Below are 24,824 nucleotides of genomic sequence, written 5' to 3' on the forward strand. Positions count from 1 at the left end.
CAGTCTTTTCTGTTTTGTTTTTGTTTTGTTTTTCTGGCCTTAACAAAGTATTAGTTTCATTCACAAAGTGAACCAAAATAATACTGTAAATAAAGGATCACTTTCATGTGAAAACTAGAAAAATGATTTTGTCTTTGTTTTGATATCACTTTTATTGAAGGTGCCTGAAACAACCTAAACATCTGTCTCTCACAGAAATCTATTCTTGCCTTGGTTCACATAATCTATAACTCATATACAAGAGAGTCGAGTGGGAGTCTGGCCGGCTGGGGAACGCCAGCTAGGTGTGAGGTGAGCAGGTCACAGACCGCCTGTGAGCCAATCACAGTCTGACAGTCAAAGCCCCCAAACAGACTGGAGAATCCATCTAGAAACCCAGAGAAACCAGCGTGGGCTTTCTAGAGGAACGCACCAGACAGGAAACCACATGATATGTGTGCTTTAGAGTCTGCTGTGTGTGTCTGTGTGAGAGTATGTGTGTGTGTAGGTGTTTCTTTCTCTGTTATACACATATACTCTCTGTGGTGTGGGACGGCTGAGGTCATCTGAGTGGAGACGGTCTCATATTGTGACCATGCTTGTTTAATGGAAGTCAATCAGGGCTTGATATTTCATGCCAAGATTCCTCACTTTATTGATTACTCAAAGAGTTTTCAAGGAAATTCACATTATTGCCAGATGTTAGATTTCTCTCTACGGAACATTTTAACATGCAAAGTTGATTCTTTAAGACGCTCTACCAGTAATGGCACTAAATATGAACTCTTCTAAACTTTGAGACTTTCTTTCATTTAATGATATTTTTAAAGTAGTAAAAATGTTTTTATTTGTGTTCCCAGTAACTTCCATAAATAGAGCCCCTGATAGCACAGCCCACCTTTTGTTCAGACTGGTCTTCTGGCCAAACGCTCATCTGCCATTGGTTACAAAAAAAGGAGCGTATTTCCTCATTTTGCTGGGAAGGAAATGAAATTGCAACAATCATGCTTTGGTTATGGAGGAACCTGCCTGCCCTGCCCGCCGCGAGAGCTTCCTCTGCTGCTCTGCTGGGAGATTGGATTTCTCTCTCTGCAGCAGAGAATCAGAGAGGTAGCAGAGGGGTCGCCAAGGCCAGATGGGCTGCGACCTGGGCCTCTGTCCTCAAAACTCTAGACTCTGGCTGGAGCGAATCATTTTTTCACTGATAAATCCATTCTGCAATTTTTCTGATTCCTCGTTTCCTTTTTTTTAAAAAAAAAAACATACACATATTTAACTTTTTACTCTTTGAATATAGATTCTTACTGTTCATTTTTATCAGCGTGTTCTTACATTTCATGCATTGACTGTATAAAAGTAATGGATGTAGCCACCGTGACATCACCCATTGGTTTGTGGACTCTTGTTTTGAAACTTTGAGATTGACATTTTGGCCATCACCATCTTGCGACCATATATTGACTAGAGTTTAAAGCTGTAGAGATGCGATGGGTGGATCTCTATTATAGACTGTAGCGGCGCCTCACAGACAGCTTGTCACTCATAGCAGCCCGCCCTTAATTATGCATATCTTTAAGCCTCAATGAAACCGGTAGATTATAAAAAAAATCAACCCCTGTGAAGTTGTCATACATGTTTAAATCAGCTATAGAGAACAAAACTGTTTTCGTACCAGGCTGTTAATTTGGGCCTTTTGACATTGAGGCCTACAAGGATCGATCCTCTTTTGGAGTCAGCTTCAGGTGGCTATTAGAGAAACTGAAGTTTCTGGCATTTCCTTGTTGGCTTCACTTTTCAGCCTCGAGGGTTGCTGCCTTTTTTCAATGCCTGGCTATATAATAATAAAGTTATGTGATAAAATATTTTTACAACGTCGTCATCATTCCTGTTTTGTCTGAGCATCAGATTTTTCGTTTTCTGTTCAGTTTTCTATGATTTAAAACTTAGAAAAGCAGCATATCCTCATATTTGAGAAGGTGGAACCAGAAGTTTTAAGCATTACTACAGACCTATAATCATGGATGGATAACTGAACGGGCCGTCCAGGTACAGGGGCCTTGAGAAGCATTAAGAACATTTCAAATTTGAATTTGAACAAAATCCCCATTTACCATTTGTATAAAGGTAACCAGTGCTACGTTGAATTTGTGAAAAACACTTTTTTTAATCTTGCATGCCTCCGATGACCAAAGAATCCAACAACAAGGAAAATTCTTAATAAATTCAAGTCATAGGGGTGCGTGTTTAAAGACAGCAAAACTATGTCAACAACATCTGTTTACAAACTCTCAGACAACTCGTGTAGTATTATCCAAATCTCATTTATCCCGCGATCTATCCAGTGTTGTTGCTCAGTAAGACACATTCTCCCTGTCCTTGATTCTTCCTGTCTATCTGTCTGTCTGTCTGTCTGTCCCACCTTCTCTCTCTCCGCCGGCCTGCCCGCCTCTTCGTCTCTCCCTGTGTCTCTCTGGCTAGAGTGATGATTCAGGGCCTATTGTGAAGTCAGCAATCCGATACAGAGGCAGCCCGAGAGCAGAGGGGGGAGGAAGGTGGACTAAAGAAGGAGGAGGGAGGGGTAGAGAAACAGAAGGGATTATGGGTGTTCTCATAGCCAGGTCCATGCTGTCTGGAGCCCCGGGCACTTTGGCACCCTTACCTGTCCTCTGCTTTACCTGTTGCTCTCATTCTCTGATTTGGTCTCTGTGTCTCATTATCTTCCTTTATCTGAATCTTTCTCACACCCCCGAGCTCCTCACTGTCTCGTTTTCGGTCTCCCTGCCCTTCCCTCTTTTCTTTTTCACACTTACGTACATCCTCCGCTCCCTCAAGCTGCCTTCCCTCATTGCGGACATATGGTATAGTGAGTGATTTTATTAGGAAGATGATATGAAGTGTTTCGAGGCCTGGTATGATGGAACAGCTTGCGACTTTTGAGACACTTAACTCCCGTTTGCAGCAGTAACTTCTAATAATATCGAATCTGAGAGCAGATGGCATGTGAGAGCGTACCTGTCTGTCTGCTGAATGTCCCTCTGTGTGTCTCTTTTTGAAAGATATCTACCTTATGTTGTACCTCTCACATGCACACACACTGTGATGTCATGAGCAGCATTATTTAACAGGCAGCTGGGAGGCCATTCATCATTTAATTAAAAGCGTCTGAAAGGGATCTGAGGCCTAATGAGATTAGCTTTAATTATTGATGCTGCTGCCGCTGCCACAGACACGCACTTACACACACAGGCTCACAAACACACACACTCCAGTTATGACCACCATGGACACTCGGGCTCTCTTGGAACACACACTAAAACACACACACTTGCATGATTACCTTTTTTCAGGATTCCTACAGTTTAAAGCAAGGTAGATATGACTTCATAAGACTTTTTTTAATGCCACTCAGAATTAAGATTAAGACCAATTTTATTTTGCCCAAATGTTTATTGTAACATAAAACATGACTTTTATTCTACAATGAAGAGGTTAATTATGTACGTCAAATGTTGGTAATACAACCCTTTTTAGTCTGGAATACTAAAAAGCAATAAACATATTATATTTTCATAAAAGTATCTCTTTGGTTTACCTACAGAAATAGGAAATATCTGGCATTTCTGGCCTGTTTTCTGGACAATTTTGTGTTTCTCAATCTGCATGTGAGATTCCATCGCTTGGATTCCCATCATTATGAGTTTAAGAAAAGGATTTTTTGCTAAATTATTTAACAAACAAAAAAAAAAAAGATTTCATCAATTATTTTGAGATTTTTATAATGCAACGTCGGAAAAAAAGATGAATAAAATACTACTTCCCATGTCAGAACCCCTTTTAAGACTTTTGAAAGATTAATTTAATGTCAATTTAATACAAATCAAAGCCTTATTTTTTTTAAAAATAAATTAAATGCCTGTAAGACTTTTAAGAATCTGCGTGAACCCTGTTTTTACAATTCTTTGTTCTTTTACCCGATTTTAGCTGGATGTGGAGGTGCTGGGGAGGGGGGGTGCTGGGTTGGTGGATTCGGAGGGGAAGGCTGCAGTACGGGGACCGAGTAGGGGCTGTGGGGCTGTGGGGGGTGCGGTAGCTGCGGTCGAGTTTGGGATGCGGAAGGGTGAGGAGGGGGAGGTTTGCAGAAGGACGGTGTTGAGTTTCTTCACGTCTCACACAGCAGAGGGGAGCTTTTACTGCTCTAGTCCACCATCTATTCTCCATTTCATCAAGCTGAATTCTGACACAAAACATGGAGTCCATAACTACCACTGGATGTATTTAGAGATCTAGAAATCCTTTAACATCTCCCTCTCCCCATAATTTCAGCTAGCTGGCACAAATTAAGAAATGTAAGCGGTTGTAGAATAAAACATCACACATGGACGCATAGTAAAGCTACGTTATGTCAACAGCTTCGGAAAATAAATACGCCATAATTTATATGACCGCGGGAACCCTGAATGTAAACAGAATAAACAGACAAATCAAAAATTTTAACTGTGCTTGGTATTTTCTGTACAAGTTTTGCATCCAAAGTCTGTCATTTTTGCCATTTCTCAATCAAAACAATAAGAAAAGATGGACTTTGATGACGTTTTGAAGTAGCAATGAAAGCCTATTAGATGTGACTTAGGCAGAAATCATGTTTTCCGATGAGAAGATGTATTCACCTAACCGTTTTGTCATATGTTATAGCTGGTGAATTAGTCACGGTAACTTGCTAACATACCGTTAGTATTAGATGAACAGACTTTACAGCTGCTGTATCTAACATTATGTGACCAACGTTATCTATCCAAGCTCAAAACTATCACAGTAAAAATTATTTCATGCACGTGTTGAATGTTTCATGCACGTGTTAAAATGCTGCTGTACGCATCAGTGGCTGGCAAAAAGTGGCCGGTTTTGCCTTTTTCTTCTATTTAACAGTGTGTGGAAAGTGGCGTGTAAGATGCATTACAGCTCCACCCTGCAGGGTGCAGTTTAATGATAAGGAGGATTTATCACACATTAATTAAATCACTATAAAGGAAAATTATATTGAGGTAATTATTCTTATTATTCTCATCGCCCAGCCCTAACTTCTGCCCCCCCCAGAAATAGATGGCAACAGCCAACATGTTGAATTCAAGGCTTCCGAACAAAGTCTATAAACAAATGGGTGACATCACGGTAGCTATAATCGTTATTTGATATAAAATTTAAAGTGATTACAGATTGATCTTTTTACATTTATTACCCCAGAATTTATCCTAACAACCGTGGTTTGTTTGTAAACCTCAACTGCAGTAGAATTTGAGTTCAGCTGCACAGCATGAGTTTGAAATGATTGATCAGTCATCTTTTCTGTTTTTCCTCTTCTTCTTTTTCTTCTAAGTTTCTGAGACAAACATTAGTATGAAATACAACTGTTGACAAACATGTATAGTGTCAGAGTGAGGATCCATCTGTAATACCACATCCCGTACTGTCACAACTTCTACCTCAGTGACTAATCTGTGACCGCACTTGTGCTATGACTCACACACACTCAGCATGGAGCTGCGAGTCATGTATTGAATCATTCTGATCAATTATTTAGGGCTGCTGATTTTCAGTTAATTGATTAATCATATTGTCTACAAAGGTTAAAGATAAATGTTAAAGACAAGCTAATGATTGTTTGTCCCAGTGTCTGACTTTCTACTGGTGTGCTCATTGTACCTTCAGACATTTCTTATTGTGTCGTGTGTTCTTGAGTGTGTCTCTGTGCCACTGATTAAAGTGATGGATGGCCTGTGTGTGTGTGTGTGTGTATGTGTGTGTGTGTGCGCACTCGCGCATATAGTGTGTGTGTGCCTGGTCAGCCGTGGACTGGTTTAGGTTTCTCCCAGTTGTTTTTTTAATCACTCTCATCAGATTAGCTGAGCAGGGGCAGTCGAGGCCAAACGCTTCACAATTAACAGCGCAGAACCGGCTTGCACACCCGCACACACCCACACTCACACACACACACACACATCCATCAGTGACTTTTCATTTGTCTCCATTGAGTAAAGCTGCATTAAATCATGTCTGTGATCCCCTCACTCTGAGACAATGAGGAGCCAATTGAAATGGCAGATATGAGGACCACCAGGATGGCGATGAGGCCCTTAGTCACTGCTCTTCCTCCCCAAACGTGTATTCACTACAAGTTGATGAAATAAAAATAATCTTTGGGACTCTATACTGTAGTAAAGTGCAATCAACACTCTTTATCCATGGTTACTGGGAGATGAGAACACAAGACGTTATTTTTAAAGATGACCAATTAAACCCAGTAGGAATAATTAAAATCACAAAACTCCACAATTCCTTTGCCTTGTAATCACAAGAAATCCATTGTTGCAAATCAAAACCACATGACACTGTGAAAGAGGAATTTCTGCTAGGATATGTAAGAGATATGCAAGAGATATGCAGACTATCGTCCCATCATTGGCCAAATGAAGGCATGGCTGGTCCAACATAGGCAGTGCTATCACTGTGATCTTAAACAGGAGAATAAAATGGTGATTTAGGGGATTAAAATGAATTTCAATGCAGATTGTTGTTAAAGCAGCTGATAACATTGTATTTTTCTATACAGGGGTTTATGAGTTGTGACTGCTGTATTGGTGGTTTGTCTATTCCTGTCAACACCACTGATTCCTAGGATACAATTTTTCCTATCAACTCAATCTGATGGGTCACAGAGCAGTGGGCAGCTGCCCTGGAGTCCAGACACCTAGTGGTTCCAGACTGTCTGTGTGCGAAATTCAATGACAATTTTATTATTTGCAAATTTTTGAGAATTGCACCACTTGATTTTATTTTCAGTCAAACTAAGAAGGCTCCTGCATTTTCTTTTCACCGAGTGTTGACTAACTTGAAAGAGTGGCTCTGTGTCAAAATCTGCTTTTTACTCTCAAAACCAACAAATTGATGACTTCCAACAATCGACTGTATAACTAATAATTAATTTAGCCTCCTGGCCGTTGCCATGACCATACTTGAACGAGAGGCTGGAGCTGTAGTGGAGCAAGGGGTGTATCTGACTCACAGACTGTAGCAAGGCTTTAAAGACAGCCTGTCACTCAAATGACCTCAATCCTTAAGTATACATAACTTTGTGCCTCAGTAAAATGTAAATGTGCGAGTTTCACCTTCCATTTAGTTGCCATGTAGCTAGAGATACAAAAACCATTTTTGAGGCAGGCTGTAAACAAAGTGGAAATAATTTATGGAATCATTTTATGTTAGGAGTTTTACATGTTGCAGTCTCCAGTGCAGGGCAAGGGCGCATCGTCAGGGGAGGCAGTTTAAATTAACAAGAATTTACAGATTGCAGTTTCAAAGTGGAGAGGCCCATCTAAAGTTGGATTTTTAGACTGTCCTCCAAAATACGACAATCACATAGGTTGCTTATTTCAAGACAAAATTATGACCTAAATTTACGTTCTTTTGCTAGGTGGCGACCTTTAGTGGCCTTCGTAACAAAGGGGGAAGTCAGGTTATGTAGAATAACGACAGCCAAAGTCGGCTTAGGTGAATCAAACAAACAAAGGACTTTCATTCAGGAAACTCTACTTTGAGTAGTATTAGATGACAGGAATATACAAAGGACATAAAACCTATGTGGCTCACGGTTGGAAAACTGTATTTTATGCTATAAAATCACTGTTATCTCTTGTTATGTGTATTCCTTTTTCAAGCTGATGAACTCACACACCACATAACCCTTTTAAAATTCACTGCGAGTCCTTTCTTTGTCTTGAATGCCGTTAACATATCTGTGCCTTATAGCTTGGAGCAACGGTGCTGCGTGTTTTTTACTCGTTTATCCGTTTATCAGTTGTTCCTATTGTCTTGGGGGTTCGATGTGGAGGTCAGCATCTAGTTTTAGCTCTATTTTTGTCTTCTTTTTCTCTCCCCGGGCGATTAGAAGACTAAGGTTTAAAGACATTTGATACTTTACAGTGTGTGAATGTACTTTCATTTCTGTGCCCTTCAAATTGCATGAGTAACACAAGGCAGCTCTTGGCAAATTCATTCGAAAATAGCAGGTAAAACCAGAGAGAGAGAAATGTTTTTAGAGAGTACCTTTTCACCCAAACACCCCCCTCCTCCTCCACCTCTTCCCTGCTCCACAGACTCACCCTGTTCTTCCCTTTCACTCCCTCACTTCTTTTTTTCTTTTATAGCTTCCTACTACACCTGAAAAAGGGGCATTTTTGGAGGCATAAAGAGAGGGATAGTTTTACACCTCCCCAGGCCGGGGGAACTGGGGGGTGTAGCAGGAGTGGAGGAGGCAGGGAGGAGGCTCGGCACAATGTATTTTACATGAAAGGAAGGGGATAGAGTTACCACACCGATAACCACTCATACAAATGGGGAGAGCAGGGAGCTTTGAGCAGGGGACAGGTAAACGTGTGAGGCTCTGTGTGTGTGTGAGAGAGAGAAAGAGCGAGAGAGATAGTGAGAGATGGAGGTTGTGTTTGTGTGGCGAGTAACATCCTTCACGAGTGGGTTTTGTGGTCGACACACACCAGCCGATGTCAGAGACAGGCATGGTTGGACGATCACGTTGCACAGGTGTGTGTATCTCTATGAACCCTGTTAGCTACGTGTTTATATTCCTATACTCTATTCCTCACTTTTCAAGAAAAAAATGTTTCTCATTAATAATATCAAATAAATATTTCAACATTTTGAGAAACATGCTGATTTGCTTACATGCTGCGAGTTAGATGTGAAGATCTATTCCACACTCATGTTTGTACAATTGATATGAAGCCATAGCCAGCAGCTAGTTAGCTAAGCTTAGCACAAAGACTGTAAAAAAAGGGAAATGTATAGATGTATAATGGGTTAACTAGATACCAAACACCCATATGGTGCCAATTCAGTTCACCTGCTCACATGGTACAAACAGCAAAAGCTTCCGGGTTTGCTTTATTGGTATGCGACCCACTGAGTATACGCAGTAGTGTTTCTCCTGTTGGTCCCACCCATGAGTTTCTGGCCAGCTCATCATTTTTAAATTGTGATGACGTCATAGAAAATTAAAATTAATATAAAACCTCCATGAATCAAACATTCATGTTCGAAAGAGTCATACAAACTTGTTTGCGGTTCGTCCCTTTTAAAATAGTGGCCCATGGGGAAAATTTAAGCTGCAGAGGATTTTTCTGCTGCAATACTGTGGCTACTGGGAAAAATTGGAAGCAAGGCTGAGCAGCTTTCCTGGGAATTTCAAGTTTTGTACCAGTTAAACAAGTAATGTCCTAATAAGTGAGGCTTAAACATGCTGCTGTGACTTTTATTAACATTTAAAGACAGCCGCGCTCACTCTGTTTCCAGTTTTTATGTTAAGCTAACATAAAAAAAAACTAAGCCTCTTTTTATTTAAAGACCTCTGCACATCAACTTCCTGTTTTTGTTTTTTTTTTTTTTATAAATCTGTATCTTAAAAAATTGCTATGCACCTTGTAGACTGCGTTCAGTGCCTTCTATTGTTCTAATTATTGCAAAAAATATGCAATACAGAACTAATGAAAGACATATTTGGTCCGTTGCTTCTATTCAGTTACCTCCCTAGCTGTCACCACTCTTTGCCTGCGCCTCGCATTTGGCACAGTGGTGCGCTCTCTGTCCGTCTGTGTGCAGTCTTCATCCTCTATGAGATTCTCCCTCTTCATCATCATCCATATTAATGTTACTATCTGAGCTATGAAATGATGCTGTCCTCCTCTCTCTCTTATTGCAGATGTGTGTGTTTGGACAAATGTAAAAAAAAAACGCAGAACATCAAACAAGTTCCAAAAACTTTAATGGCCGATAAAAGTTTCAGAGTCAGTAAGAACTCTTGGTAAGAAAGCAAGTAAGCATGTTTCCCAACATATAAAAGTATTCCTATAAAGTTTATATTTAATTAATTAGTTACACTGATTAATACGTGGAGATAAAAGTTTTTCAAAAAATATCTGAGCAGCTTATGAAGAAATCTCACTTCAGAATAAATGAAAACAATTAAAGAAAAAAAGAGCATTAAAGTCTGTCTCCGACTGTCTCACTGTCTGCTGAGTGAAAGATAAACTGTTGTTGTTCCACTTGAAGAACAAAGTTGTTCTCGAGGGCCTCTTAAAAGGGAGCGAGGCACCTCCGTCAGACACTTTTAAAAGCCTTCTAAAGTCAACAAAAACCAAAGCCGAGTCCTGTCATTTAGCCGTCTAAAATACTACCTACTTCCTTCGCTCAGTTAACTGCTCTGATGTGCCCACGCCACACTACTGTTTTGTTTTTGGGTCTTTTATTTTTTTGTATTTCATCAAGCGTGTTTTGGGACACCTCCCCTGCTCCCTTCTCCATTTGCTGTGAAAATATTCCATCAGGGATGTTTTTGGACGACCCCCTCCTGATGGGCGTCCTGCCTAGCTAATAATAAAGTGCTTGAGTTGTCAAACGCTTCTGCAACACCCTAATCTGTTCTGACAGCTAGTCCTCCACATGCGCTCTCAAACGTCCCGCACACGCACACAAGTGCATGTCGGCATGCACGTATAGCACACTCTCAACAGGCGTTTGCACTGATGTATGCACAGAGGTCCTCAGACAGTCTATCAATCAGGCTGTTTATTGGGGTTGGACGGATAAATGCTGTGGGACAGCGCCGCATGCTGTCACCATGGTGACCGAGCTAAAGGTGGCTGGTGCACAGTTGGAGACGGTGGCGCTGTTCCAAATTGGTCTCTTGGCCTGTGTTTGTTAGGCACCCTTCTCAGCTGTTTTCTGTTGCCATGGAGATGTCCTGTAACATTTGAACTGATCTATATGTTGTTAACATGTCAGTTCAACCAAATTAAAAAATCTCACACAAGAGCTAGTGGAATATTCCAGTAATATTCTAGTAATTTAAGATATTCTGATTTGATTTGCCACTTGAGTGTACATAGTGTATTTAGAGTGTGTATATATATACACATACACACACACGCACACGCACACACACACACACACACACACACATAAATACATGGTGCATTCTATTTGCACTGTTCCTGGTCAGAAATTTTAACTAAAATACCCTCTGAAGTCAGATTTCAGAGTTGTAGGAACCTTGCCAACACTAACCTCGAAAATCCAAGATGGCTGCTAAGCGAATCTACAGAATGCATGTATTAAAAAACATGGATACAGCTTTGGAGGCCGTACCCGGTTCATTCATATGAAAGTTGGTCAATGGTGCATGAAGCCAAAAAAACTCTATTCCTACACAATATGGGGCCCACAGAGCAAGGGCACTAAAGACTTGCGGTGGCTGAGAGCTGCTAATTTCTGGTTTAGTGCTCCTTTAACTTGAATGAAGTTAAAATGTTTTAATCTTGTGGCTCTTCTCGATTTTTGAAATGTTACCTGACCGAATGGACCAAATCCCGATAGTGAAACAAGTCATTTCATGGGGGTTTCGACCCTCGAAAAAATGTGACAATTACTTTACCGATGTCTCTTTCTCAATGTAAATTTTTGGGAAAAAAGTGTTTTTTGGGGTACCGTGACATGACGGACTCTGTAAATGTAACTGCACTTTTGGCCACCATTTAAAATCGACTTCAAAGCACTGCACGGTTCCTGGGGGCTTGATCAACGGTAGTGAAAGATGAATTAATATACAGTTTATTACCTCTTCTGTATTATTTGCCTCTCACTAAAACAGTCTTACACTCAGTCCTATCCAACTTATATGTGGACATGTTGTTGCAGTGTTTGTATGCGTAAATTGCAGCGTAATGCCTTTAACGGTACTCTTAACGATGGCTAACTTGGCTAGAACTGGTATTGTTAACAACATCTTGGTTTTCCAATTTGCTTTACTGGAAAGCAGCCAATTCAGCTGTGATGTTATTTCCAGCTTGGACATCCAACTAACAAAGTAAATGGAAAGCAGCACTTGTGTATTTTAAGAAGTATTACTGACATTATTTTGAATGAATCCCATCTGTACAAGATGCACTTGGTCAGGTTAGGAGCCTAACAAATTTGAATCGGGTGTGCGTTAAAATCAGAATGTGCAGAGGTCAGATATAAGTAGATTCTCTTTAAAATTATGAGCCTGACTAAGAAAGTTGTTACAATGCATGTGTGAAAGTCAATTTCCAACGGCTATTAACCATTGTAATGCCAGACTAATACACAGTCAACAGTTTTCATATACAACTGTAGTTCCAATAAAAACATAATGAAACTAGCAACCTATTCACCACATTCATTTTTTCCCATTATATATTTCTGCAATCCACAGATATTCACGATTTGCACATTTCCGCAATCCATTGATATGTAACATTTTTACATTATTATTCAGTGAAAATTTTAAAAATGTTAAAACTTCTCTACATTTCAACAACACTCTGTGTTAATGTGTTGTTATGTTAAGCACAAAAACACTTGATTATTGTTAGAAAAAGATCATATTTTGGCTTGAAATACCCAGTTTTAGTGACACAATCAGATCGGAAATGCTGCCAATGTATCAGTTTTGTTGTCTCAGTTTGTTTGTCTTGAACAGTGGTCTGCAGGTTGGTAGCTGTCTTGCATGGGTGTCACACCATCCACTATCCCCTCCACCTCCTGATGACGAAGTCAGCTCAGATACATATGATCAGAAATACATCACTTAGAAACCTTAATATGATGCGTTTGAAATGTACAATGTAATGTATCTGTGGTTTGGAGAAATGTACTATGCCAACATTTTCTTTTGGCGACTGGGATGAGACTGGGAGACACTCTGTAGATCTAAGTTGCTTCACTACCATTAGAGGTCAGAGAGAAAATATGACCCCTTCAGTTTTTATCAGCACAAGAAGGGTCAGACTTTGGTGCTGATTTAAGTGCGTGTCTGCGTGTGTTTGGGCGTGTGCCTCCCCTGACAACACCTTGACAACCACAGTGAAAGAGTGCCATCTTCAGACCGAGGCAGCTGGGATTCCACCTACTTGATACTACACCCCCCCCCCCCCGACCACCACCACCACCACCACCACTCATCCGAAAGAGCTCGGCTACACTTCACATATGACGCACACGTGCAGCCCGTGTGTTTCCAATTAACACAGATTGAATGTGTGTGCTCAGGTGAACATGTGAAGTCTCTATGTGGTGGGTGAGATGGGGGAAGGGGTGTGTGTGTGTGTGTGTGTGTGTGTATGTGTGTATGTGAGTGTGAGGGGGGTCAAATGCATGGTGTGAAGTTTATGGTCTGGCCTGTACTTTCGAGTGCACCAGCAAGACACCAACATCATGCCTCCATTTACCATCTTAGCATCATGCTAGAGATACCATCCGCTCTGAGTCATGAACACAGATGTTTTTAAATTTTGGGGGCTTATTTGAATTATTTTATATTTTTATTCATGGGATGATTACAGTGGAATTCAGTTTATTTGTATTTTTCAAAAGAAAGTTACATCTGTTACGTTTAAAACCGTTCTCTGGCTTTGAATGTAAGCTTGAGTGAGTTTGTTGTGAGTGACAGCAGAGAGAGAGAGAGAGAGAGAGAGAGAGAGGGAGGAGAAGAGAAAAAGAGGGGGAGGAGGCAGAGGAGGAGAGAAACAGGACGAGTGAAATGTTCCCCATTACTGGAGTCGAGGAAGACAGGAGCTGTGCATGGATTGACCTGAGAGATAGAGAGGACAAGAGTAGTTTCTTTGCGTCTTTTTGCGTCCCTTCTCAAGCCGCTGCATGTTCACTCAGAGTGAAAGAAAAAGAGAAGACATTTTCTCCCGAAGAGCAAAAATAAGAAAAACTTGACACCTGGAGTACAAAGTGAGAGGCAGGTAGATTGAGGCGAGTGTTTGAAGTGTGTTTGGAGGAGTGTGTGTGTTTCTGTTTGTGTGTGAGGCCAGCACGCCTGTGGCTGAGGGGAAGCCAGTGGATCGTACAGCTCTGTAATGCTTTGTGGAAGTATAGGACTGCTAACTGACCTGATTACACCCTGAGGTAAGAACTCCAACTGTGTGCTAAATGCTCAAACTATTTTTTTTTTATCAAGCAAATATAATGTTTTCTGTAATGTGAGTATATATATATATATATATATATATATATATATATATATATATATATATATATTAGTTTTGTAAATTTATTTTTGTAAATATTCTCATCAAGTAAAAGACAAAAATTGTATTTTATATCATAAAAACATTAAATTCGGCCAAATGGGTGCAATATTCAGAGCACCTGGAAAAAATAAGGTTAGTAGGTTACTGTAATTGTTTAAAGGTAACTTCCCAATTTAAATTAGTTCACTCTATAAATTAACACATTGCATTTGTAAATAATAAATGAAATCTATTTTTTCCTCACGCTTTTATTATAGGTAAATTGACAGAGGTTTTTTGCCCTGAATGCATTTTCTGAAATTGTAATTATTAAATATCAGATTGTCAGCTTTCTTTTTGTGTGCAATATTTGAGGTTTGATATAGCATTACAGCTCTATTCTTCAAGACATTTTTTTTAATAATAAAAAATTATAAATAAAAAGAATTGAAAAGATTATTTCATTAGAAATTCCATTTTAAACGTATGTTAATTTTTTTTAAAAAAAAGCTGAATGTGTGTTTTTTTAGAGATCACTTGATTTATTTTTTTAAACTATGGCTATGAATCTAGTTGCTCCTAAAACACAATCATAAAAATTGTAAAACAGATTAGAAAGCCTTCGTATACCATTTGTCTTTGTGTCTGTGTGTGTGTGTGTGTGTGTGCGCAACTCTATGCATGGTATCGGATGACCTATTGCAGATGGGTTGGGTTATTACCAGAAACACATAGCGCTATTCTTCTCTCTTGCTGACCCTCTTTTCTCTTCCTGCGCAGTGTTCTCACACTTCGCCAGAAACAATAACACAAACCTTGTTGATGCACCTTTTATGTCAAATTTTGAGTGTCTTGAGTGAGCTTGTTCAAAACAAAATACAGACAGGCGGGACAAAAAAGAGGGCAAAACAAGGAAAAACATCCAGGAGCAGGACTGGGTCTGCTTATTTCTGACTCACACCTACTGTTTCTTATTACGGCCTTTCAGGGTCAAATCAGGTCTCATGTTATTTTCGCAGCCATTAGATGATAAATATCGAAAGTAATAACACAAACACATCTGTGTGCAACTCCCTTAAATAAATAATTGTTATTAGTGCTAATTACCTGGAGTACCTGTATTTATCCCTCAGGGAGTCCCCGCGCTGGGCAGGTTGTGTTCCAGAGCGGTCACCCGGCCAACCAGGTCAAAGGTCGCCTATTTAAGAGACTCAGATGACACAAATGAGTCTTTTAGGCATCATGGCCACCTAATATTACACTTAAAGGCCCTTTGTTTTGTCATTAGGGATGAAATTGGGCGTGTTTCACTGCAAGATACAGAAAGAGGGAAAATAAGGAAGAACATCTGAATGCAGTTTGTGAGCATTTCTTTGTATATTTATTATTGTATATGTATATTAAGGCTATATTGCTGGGCAATATAGAGAAAATTAAATATTACGATATTTTTTACTTTTGGCTCAATATCGATATTACAACAATGATGTAGGGCTGACTATTGGTGCTTTCACAAAATATTTACACAAAGAGATTTTTGACGAATAATCATCAAGTATTTGGATATACAACGCGGTTTTATTCCCAACATGTACAATACCAACGCTTGGTCAGTGGCCCTCGTATAGTGGCAGCCCTTATTGGCGGTATGGGACGCACCAGGTGGCAGCATTTTTGGACGCTCTGAGCGACTGACATAATTTAAAGAAAGAAAGAATCCACAAAAGATTGGTGGGACATGAGGTGGATGGGTCAAACAAACGCCAAACTTTCACCCAGGAGGAACCCTTTTTTTTTCATGTGAAACCAAAAGTCAGCATTTATTTTAATAACATTTTAGTAGAATATGTAGCATGTTACAGTATCTCCAATGACACTGCATTACATCAGGAAACAAATGTACTCTTTTTAGGCCAAACCATGATGATTTTTTTCTTTCTAAACCTAAACACATGCTTTTGTTGCCTAAACCAAAGGAAATAATAAAACTATAAACAAAGTTGTTGTCTTTTTTTACCTATGCTCACAGTTTATTTTGAAAAGAGACTGTATGCATGTAATAAGTGGAAAATGTGCATTTTGAAAAGACATATGGCACTTAACAAGCCTTAATTGACACGCTGTCTCTGAGTGTCCAAAACTGATGTAGAAGGAGTACCTTGAGAGTCATAGTTTGACTTTTAGGGCTACTGTCTAAGCGTCTGTATTTGACGAGCTGTGAGTGAGAATGTGTGAGGATATAATGACTAAATGGGTAAAAGTTAGTAACAGAACAACTGGAATAGTCTAGATAGTTAAAAAAATGCATAATTTTTCTGTAATGCAGCCTTTAAAAGCAGGAAAAGACAACACTTGGGATATGACAACATTCAAAATCTAAGATGGTATCTAGTATTGTATCAAGATGAATATAATCTTGATTTATAGTCCAGCCCTTATTTAAATGTATGTAACAATGAGGTAGTTTTAATGGGTTGAGTGTCTATTTAGTGGTGACATCCAATATGATTAAGGTAAAACATTTAACTTATAGATGTTATCTGTAATTTTATGCTTATATATGCAAATGATACATTATATACTTGCATGTGTGCTAATTTACATACATTTCATTAAAATAAACCTAATATAAAATAACACCTAAATGTGTATTTTGGACATTTTCTTTACACTAGTCTGAATGATGTTACGGAAGCAGAATAGCCCAAAATCTCTATTAACCAGTAAATTAAAAAAAACTATTTTTTCAACTTTTAATCTCTCACCTTAATGACTTTACAACTGAAAAAAAAGTTGTAGCGCTGAGCAAAAAAAAAAAAAAAGAGAAAGGTTTCAGATCATTTTCATGTGTTAAAAACATGATAAAATAAATAGTATTATAGGAATTTTTATTAAATATGGAGTATTTCTGATAGACAAAGATAAAAAGCGATAAGGCACTGAAGGAGACTCAGAGAGGTCAACGCTGAGAGAAAGTGTGCAACGGATAAGGCACAATGATAAAAGCTTTTCAGGATCAAAGCCCTCGTGTGCTTGTGTTTTCACAGATCGTGTTGAGACAGAAACAGCTAGGGTTGTGTGTTTCCCTGTGTGTACGTGTGTGCACATGCGGGCCGTGTGTGCACACCCTCGTTTTAACGTAGCCCTGCGTGTGCATTACATGTGTATTGCTGTTTCTCACGGCGGTGCTGTTGATGTCGTGACTGACAGCCTTGTTAAATTTCAGTAAAGCATGAAACGTGACATGAAAGTGGCTTGCGTGCGTGTGTATGTGTGTGTGTAAAGTGATCCATACGAGGGCACCGGCTAACCTTTGAACTCTGTCTTAAACAGCTAAGTGCTGCTCCTTATTCGCTCTCTGCAGGATCCTCTAATCAGAACCATAACACCACAACTCAAACAGAAACTCTCTCTCACACAGACACACACACACAGAAATGTCCCAGTTTCCAAATACCTGGAGTTTAGTGTCTGCTTGGCCAAGCACTTTCTCTGTATACTTACCTGTGATTGCGATAATGTGCAAATGACTTGGATATATGCTGGGTGAATTTGACCGTGAGTGTGTGTGCGCGTTTGTATGTGCATTTCCATGTGTGTGTTTGGCACCTCGCGCGTGCCCTACACCTCAACAGTGTGTTGACACAGTGATTATAGGGCAGCTGGTACACATTGGCCCTCGCTCCGCCCTGCATTTACTGTTCTAATTAGTTCCTGTTCCAAATAAGAGAGAGGAATTTTAATAGAGAACCGCTGGTCTGCTCTACAGCGCCGCATACCCTCACACACACATGAAACTGGCCTGTGTGTGAGCGCAATGAGTGTATGCTGCGGTGAACAGGCTCTGAGGATAAAGTGTGTTTTCTTAATTCTTTTTTTTTGTCTTCAATGTTGAATGAAAAGTTCCAGCATACAGTGACTGACATGACCAAATGTCTCGGTTAAGCCCCCAAAGTCAAGGCTCGATTTAGTGTCTACGGTGACACATTTAAGGGTGAAGAGTGAGCCTTGTGACCTAACATGACCCCACCGTGACCTTTTACCTCTTTAAGGGTTGAGGAAGGGGCTCGAGCTCCGGATGGAGCAGGGTCACGGGTGAACAAGGGAAAGTTCATATCTGTCACTCAGATGCCAGTTAACACTCCTGTATCGGTGGTGGCTACAACTTTGGACACCGGGATTTAATTTTTTATGATTTCTGCATTTTAGCAACATTTAAGGCAAATGTTAATGACCATATCCCTTAAGGGAAACTTTTTTAATCACTGAGTAAACTGATCAGCCCTGACTGAGTGACGTATTTTATGTATAATTCATATCATAATCAATGCACGATAATAACATTACAAAAAAATGATACACTGAACAATTAACTTAAATAGTAGACACAATATCTGCAGGAAGTTTGTGTAAAATGAGAAAATTTGAATTAATTTCTGTGAATACTGCATCAGAGATTAGTTTTGCTGATATTCTTAGAAACTTTTTATACTATTGTCTGTCTGTATTTGCAATTCTCATCTTATTATTATTTCTTTTTACAATCATAAATAGTTTTCTTACATCCTTTAAAAATCAAGAGAGTCTCTGCAATTAAGAAGCTTTCCGACCCCTAACAGGGGCCAGGACCCCAAGTTTGGGACCCAGTAATTAACAGTCGGGACGCCCTGTTTCAACCTAATGATTCTGACTGTACGGGGTAGCAGAGCTTCACAGGGGGGTGCAAAGAATTCTTGATTTTAGGGGTGTAAGAAAACTTTTTTAGACAATACACAACATGCCATTATTTCAGCATTTCATTCATTTCTGTGGAGAAAACCGATTGAAAATGTCATTTTTGAAAGTTTAGATTATTATGCAAGATATAAATGTAGAAGACCTGAACACAAGCTACATTCACAGAGCTAACAGAACCGTGGCCAAGCAAAGTGGAGAGGAAAAACACTGACTTTGTCAAAAAAAAAGAAGTCTATTAAGTATGTATGATTGCAAATGTATATTATATATAAAATTTACAGAAAATAATATGCTCAAATCCAAAGTGCTCGTTTAACACAAATGTCCTGCAGTTATTGCTCTCACTACTTGGGTTAATTCATCAGTTGTTCTGTACTGTTATTGCTATGCATTGGATAATTTGTAATAATATGTCACCTAGTTGATAGCAAAGGGGTCCCTTAAGGAAAGCAGTTGGTGATTTAAAGAATCAGAAAGTCAAAAGCATTTTACTGCAATATTCTGTTTACTTTGAGGTAATTTACTATCAGTTTTGAGTTACATCCCTTGTGCTCATTTCTTATAAGTGCTATGGGCGGGACCTTCTTTTGTTGTTATTCACAACACTTCATGATACTAATATAATTTGTCTGATTCATAAACAAAAGTTTACAAGGCTTGGTTTATGACACACTTAACACTAATATGCGGTAATGTGTGTGTGTTTGGTTAACATTTCCTCTGCTCTGGTTTCTCTGCAGGTGAAGAAATCACACAGTGAATCTCATGTTCCAGACCCTTCGGACGCCAGGTATGCTCACGTGTCTGTTTGTGTAATATGACAAACAGCATCAGGATTTTCAAAACTGTGTCTGTGTGTGTGTCCTAGTGTACATTTGTGTGTGTGTGTCCTAGTTCTCTGGTCATGGTGCAAAGAGGTGAGGTTTCACTGCAGTTGCGAGGAGTGATGATTTCATCGACACTTTCCCAAGACCTCAGTGCCTGACACACACATACGCACGCGCACCCACACACACACCCACACACTCGCAGCTGGAAAGATGTAGCGATCCAAAAGAAGGATAAGCGATGGGAGCATGTTGAAGGCTACACAATCGTATATTTAGTTGTTTATCTGTATTAGGATTAATTGATAGACAAAACAATAACATTTTCAGTTATTTTTCAAGCATAAAAAAGAGCAAAATGCCAAATATTCTCTGTTTGCATCTCCTCAAAACAGGATTTGCTGCTTTTCTTGGTCATATATTATTGTAAACTAAATGTCTTTGAGTTTTGGACTTTTGGTCAGAGAAAACAGAGAAAGTCATCACCTGGGGTTGTATTTTTTTCACTGCTATTTGTATACATTTATTTTTACATTTCATGCAGTAAAAGATTAATCGACTAATTTCAAAAATAATACCGGATAAATAATCATGCCTACCACAATTTATTTCAGACAGTACACTGTATTGCAGAAACAAAGATGTGTAGTGATCCAATTGAGGGGTCATTTAGAGTCGATAAATCAATAGAAAGATCATCTGCAGCTACACTGATAATTATGTAATCATCAATAAGTCTTAGTCTAAGTAAATATAGGCAAAAATGCCAAATATTCTCATGTTCCATCTTCTCAAATGAGAGGATTTACTGCTTTTCTTGGTCATATGGTCACATTTCAACATTATAGGATCAATATCATTGGGTTTTAGACTTTTAGACTAAAAGTGTTCGTTTTTGCCACGGACAGGTTGACATTATTATTCTGTGTCTGACAACATTGGGGAAAGAATCTCTAGAGTTAAAACGCAATATTTTTTTGGTTTAACCAGTAACAGCCCTGAAATCATTATCGCCAAACCGACCAGATTCCATTTACATAAACAATAATTTTATTATTGTAAAAAAAAACTTCAGTCAATATCAAAACAAAATAAATCTCATAAAAACCTGTCTTGGTTCGTCCTTCCAGTTTCAACAATCACCAACTCTGGTTTGAAATGAACCCTTAAACCACCCAGTTATATGTGAAGATATGCTGCTTCTATTCACACTAAAATTACTGTTAATTTAGAAGAGTCTGGTAAGTTTGGTGATAGTGATTTTGGGGTTGTTTTTGATTAAACACAAATTATCTTACTCTTAAGGTTTATCTCTGTTGGGATCCTTCCCATAATGTTGTCAGACTTACATTATCTTACATTATTATCTGAATCTGTCAGTGGCATTAAAAAAAATCACTTTTAGTCGACATAAATTGACGGGCAAACATGCCCCTGAGTGGGTACATTGCAGTCTGTTTTGTTGCTGCAGACTCCGCTTAATATGGACCAATTTCAAAAATTGTTGTTTCAGTTAAGTCACTTAGACACAAAAACATAGGAAAATAGTGTCCAGGTTACGCAAATGCAGAAGTTTACCTTTAAAGTCAATACCTGAAAAGTTGAAACTGACTTTTTTCACTATTTTTAATGTACAATTTTTTTTTCTTTTTACATTTTCTGCTGTCAAAAATTAATCAATTAATTTAGAAAATAATAGCGGATAAATCAATAGTAAAAATTACCGTGCCTAACACTGTTTATTTCACACAATACACAGTAAGCTACCCTGTGCATTGCACCAAGATGCAGCATGTTTTTTTTCCCCCTGACCAGACATAATGTGAAAACCAGAAAAGAGTTTATGAAACACCAACTCCTGCCATCGCCTCCCGAGAGGAGCGAAACAGAGAGGGGAAAAGAAAAAAAAAAAGGACAAGGAGGGGAGACAGAATCATTTCCTGCTGTTGAAAGACAAAAGAAAAGGATGGATGAAGAGTGTTGAAACACACAAGAGAGAAAAAGAGAGAAAAAGCAACAATCTGTGAAAGTTCTTAAAAGTTATTGCCCTGTGAGATATTTTTAGGCATTTGTTTGAAGTTAGAGCTTGGCTGAATATGTCATCCACAATAAAGTGCTGTTGATGCTCGGACAGTGATCAGGGTTTTCAGTGTGAAATGTGCAGGAGAGCACGATGAATGTTCAGTGGTAAATAGTTGCTAGAGAAAGTTGATTCAGAGTGTTTATCTTTTGTACGGTTTCCTATTTTGCGCCCTTTTAGCTGCTTCTTCCCCCTCCGCTGAAAGCTATATGTTTATACCTGTCAGTCTGACAGTGGGTTGCAGTCATGTGTGGCGATGCTATCTGCCCATAGCATTGAGATGGCAAGCTTCCAGACCGCGACACAGATGTATTGCACGCTCACACACACACACATATACACACACAGAGCGGTAGAACGGCAGCCCGCATTTGTTTAATTCTCCCTCCATCTCTGTCATGTCTCACTTTGATGTCTCGCACAAAAGCACAAGTGTGACAGACGTGCGGGCGGCGTGAGTCAGGGCTCACACACGTTCACATAAAGTCCTGTCCATACACACACTGACTCAACATTAAACTATGTCCACCACCAAAGGACATGTCAAAATGTGGGTTTGTGGCGACAGTGATGAAGAGTCATGAGCGAGTGTTTAATGTTGCTTTCCTTGCAGTGCCCATGCATGAAAGTTTATTAAAAACACTAACACCTCTCACTCTGGGTTATGAACCGCAGGACGAGCGAGTGGCTGTTCCCGTGGTAACAACTCATCAGGATCCAAATAAACATTGATATATGAAAGGCAGACTTCTTGTCCGCATCTTCATGTCTCTATTTACTTCCACTTACTCCACACACACACACACACTCACTTTGCCATTACCACCTTGTGGGCTGGTTCGTCCCAGTCATGCATGTGGAACACATTGTAAAACTAAAGCATGCTGGCAGCCTGTGGGTTTGTATTGGAGCCCAGAAGTGCACACACACAAATACACACACACTCAATAAAAGATCCAGCAGGCCCGCAGACAATGTCTAGCGCCTCTGAACACATGCTCATGTAAGCTAACTGGTACGGAGAAGCATGAAGTTTATGATTTGTATGTGCGTGTGTGGTTCCTGTGTGGATATGTCACTGAATGTGTTCAGTGAGATCTCAACGTAATTTATAGAGGTGGGAGATTCCCAGCTGTGAGAGCATATTGCTGTTGATCTGTTATTCATTCAAAAATCGCAGTTCATCTTTATTTCCTCCCTCCCTCGCTCGCTCCCTGTAGGTCTATGGAAATGCAGGACCTAGCCAGTCCTCATAACCGTGTGGGAGGTGGAGATTCGACGGGCTCCAAACTGGACAAGAACAACCTTGGCAGCCCCTCCATCACCACCAATGGAACGGGAGGTGAGAGGGCAGAATGTGTTTGGTTTGGTTTGGTAATGAATGGGCAGTTGTGTCTATGGTAGACAAGTTAGTTTTAGTGTTTAAAGTATAGTTCTTACCGTCTTCTTTTCTCATTTTGCTATTTTAGGCCAATTCTATTTTTAGTTTGTATTCACTCTTTAATGAGAATTGTAAACTTTAGGAAGGCTAAATGTGTGCTTCAACTACTTAATGACACTTGTGCAACATTTTGGGAAATACACTGATTTCTGAGAGTTATATGAGAAGATCAATACAAATTTCATGTCAGTGTAGTTAATATGAAGCTCTAGCCCACAGATGCATAAAGAGAACTGGATACAGTGCTGGGGGCTGGGCCTCATTCTTATGAAAGTTTCTCAGTGGTGCGTGCAGCCAAAAAAAGTTCAAATTTCTGGGTATAAAATTGCCCATATCCTCTGCATATTGGGGCTTGTGAGGCTCTTCAAAACTTAAGAAATGTTATCAGGCTGAATGGATCAAATCCAGGTCGAGAAACGAGTCATTTCACAGAGGTTGTGACAGTAAAAAATCATATCCGCTTTTTTCAGACGTCTCTTTCACAATGTAAAGTCTCTTAGAAAAGTCTTTTTAGACCCCATGGCATCACATGACGGACCTGGAAGTTGCAATTCCACAGTCTGGCCACTTAAATTGGCTTCAAAACCCAGCGCACTTCCTGGGGGCTCGCTCCAGCCAGCAGTCGATTAGGTAAGCTAAGCACAAAGGCTGCAAACAGAGGGGAACGGCAACCGTCAAAACTGCTATGTTCATGTTTTCTCTTTTCTTCACGAGAGCGCCAAATCACACTGTGCTATAAACAGCAGCAGCTTGACAAGGTGCTGAGCGTCTATTCTGAGCGCTGCCTGTCTGCCAATACTACAGTTTAAAAGCACAGTTAAAAACAGTTCGAAGTATTCACCTTTGGGTAAAACACTGTAGCCGCTGGTCACTGTCAATTTTTACCCAGCTAAACATTCACAGAGGAAGAGCGGTGTGACAAATGCCACAAAGACCAACTGTCACATTGCTAAACAACTACAACAGAGGACACACACAGACTGGCGAGTCTGTCCTCTCTCCAGCCTTCCCTTCATCTGCAGCAAGTACACTTTGTCGTGCTGACATTTTTGCGGATATTCCATATAATAGCAACCAGACACAACCAAAGCGTCTCAGATGAAAAAATGCTGCTCTCCTTGTTGTACCTCATAGCCCTCCTGTGCTCTGCATTTAACAATGAGTGAGTACTTTAAATTGTATTATATTACATTTGACATTTAGAAAGCAACAATATAACCTATATAATAACCTTATAATAGCCAAACAGTAAAGCTTTTTTACAAAGCACTTAAAATTGGGATAAATTAAGTAATTTGCAAAAACAGAAAAAATGCTTGTAATACTGCATATCAGACTGTTGAGCCGCCTTTAATAACAGCAGATAAACTTCCATCACAGTGACAGCCCTTCACAGTCTGCTGTACGGATCTAACAAATGAGATATAAAATGTTCATAAGTGAGCTTTAAAACTTACTGATAAGTGGATTTTGTTACCTTAAGACAGAGCCAGGATAGCCATTTCCCCATATTTCTAGACTTCATGCTAAACTAAGCTAACCATCTGCTGTCCAAAGCTTGAGTGGTATTAATCTTCTCATCAAACTCTGGGCAAGAAAGCAAATAAGCGTCTTCCCCAAAATGCTAAATTATTCCTTTGAGTGCTATGTAGATTAAT

General features: G+C 39.5%; 1 protein-coding gene across 11 annotated transcripts in view; it reads left to right on the plus strand.

Moving 5' to 3' along the window:
- eya4 (EYA transcriptional coactivator and phosphatase 4) overlaps window positions 1–24,824 on the plus strand; it is a 65,973-nt gene that overhangs the window by 13,041 nt on the left and 28,108 nt on the right. For 9 of the 11 annotated variants that reach the window (XM_042503535.1, XM_042503533.1, XM_042503525.1 and 6 more), the window contains exons 3-4: window positions 19,559–19,608; window positions 22,946–23,067. In XM_042503535.1, the coding sequence (XP_042359469.1) occupies window positions 19,559–19,608; window positions 22,946–23,067 (172 nt within the window). Of the gene's footprint in view, window positions 1–13,632; window positions 13,978–19,558; window positions 19,609–22,945; window positions 23,068–24,824 lie in introns of those variants that run through there. The other 2 variants (XM_042503531.1, XM_042503536.1) reach the window with 2 other exon arrangements.

Source organism: Plectropomus leopardus, chromosome 16, assembly GCF_008729295.1.
Source record: "Plectropomus leopardus isolate mb chromosome 16, YSFRI_Pleo_2.0, whole genome shotgun sequence".
NCBI lineage: Eukaryota > Metazoa > Chordata > Actinopteri > Perciformes > Serranidae > Plectropomus > Plectropomus leopardus.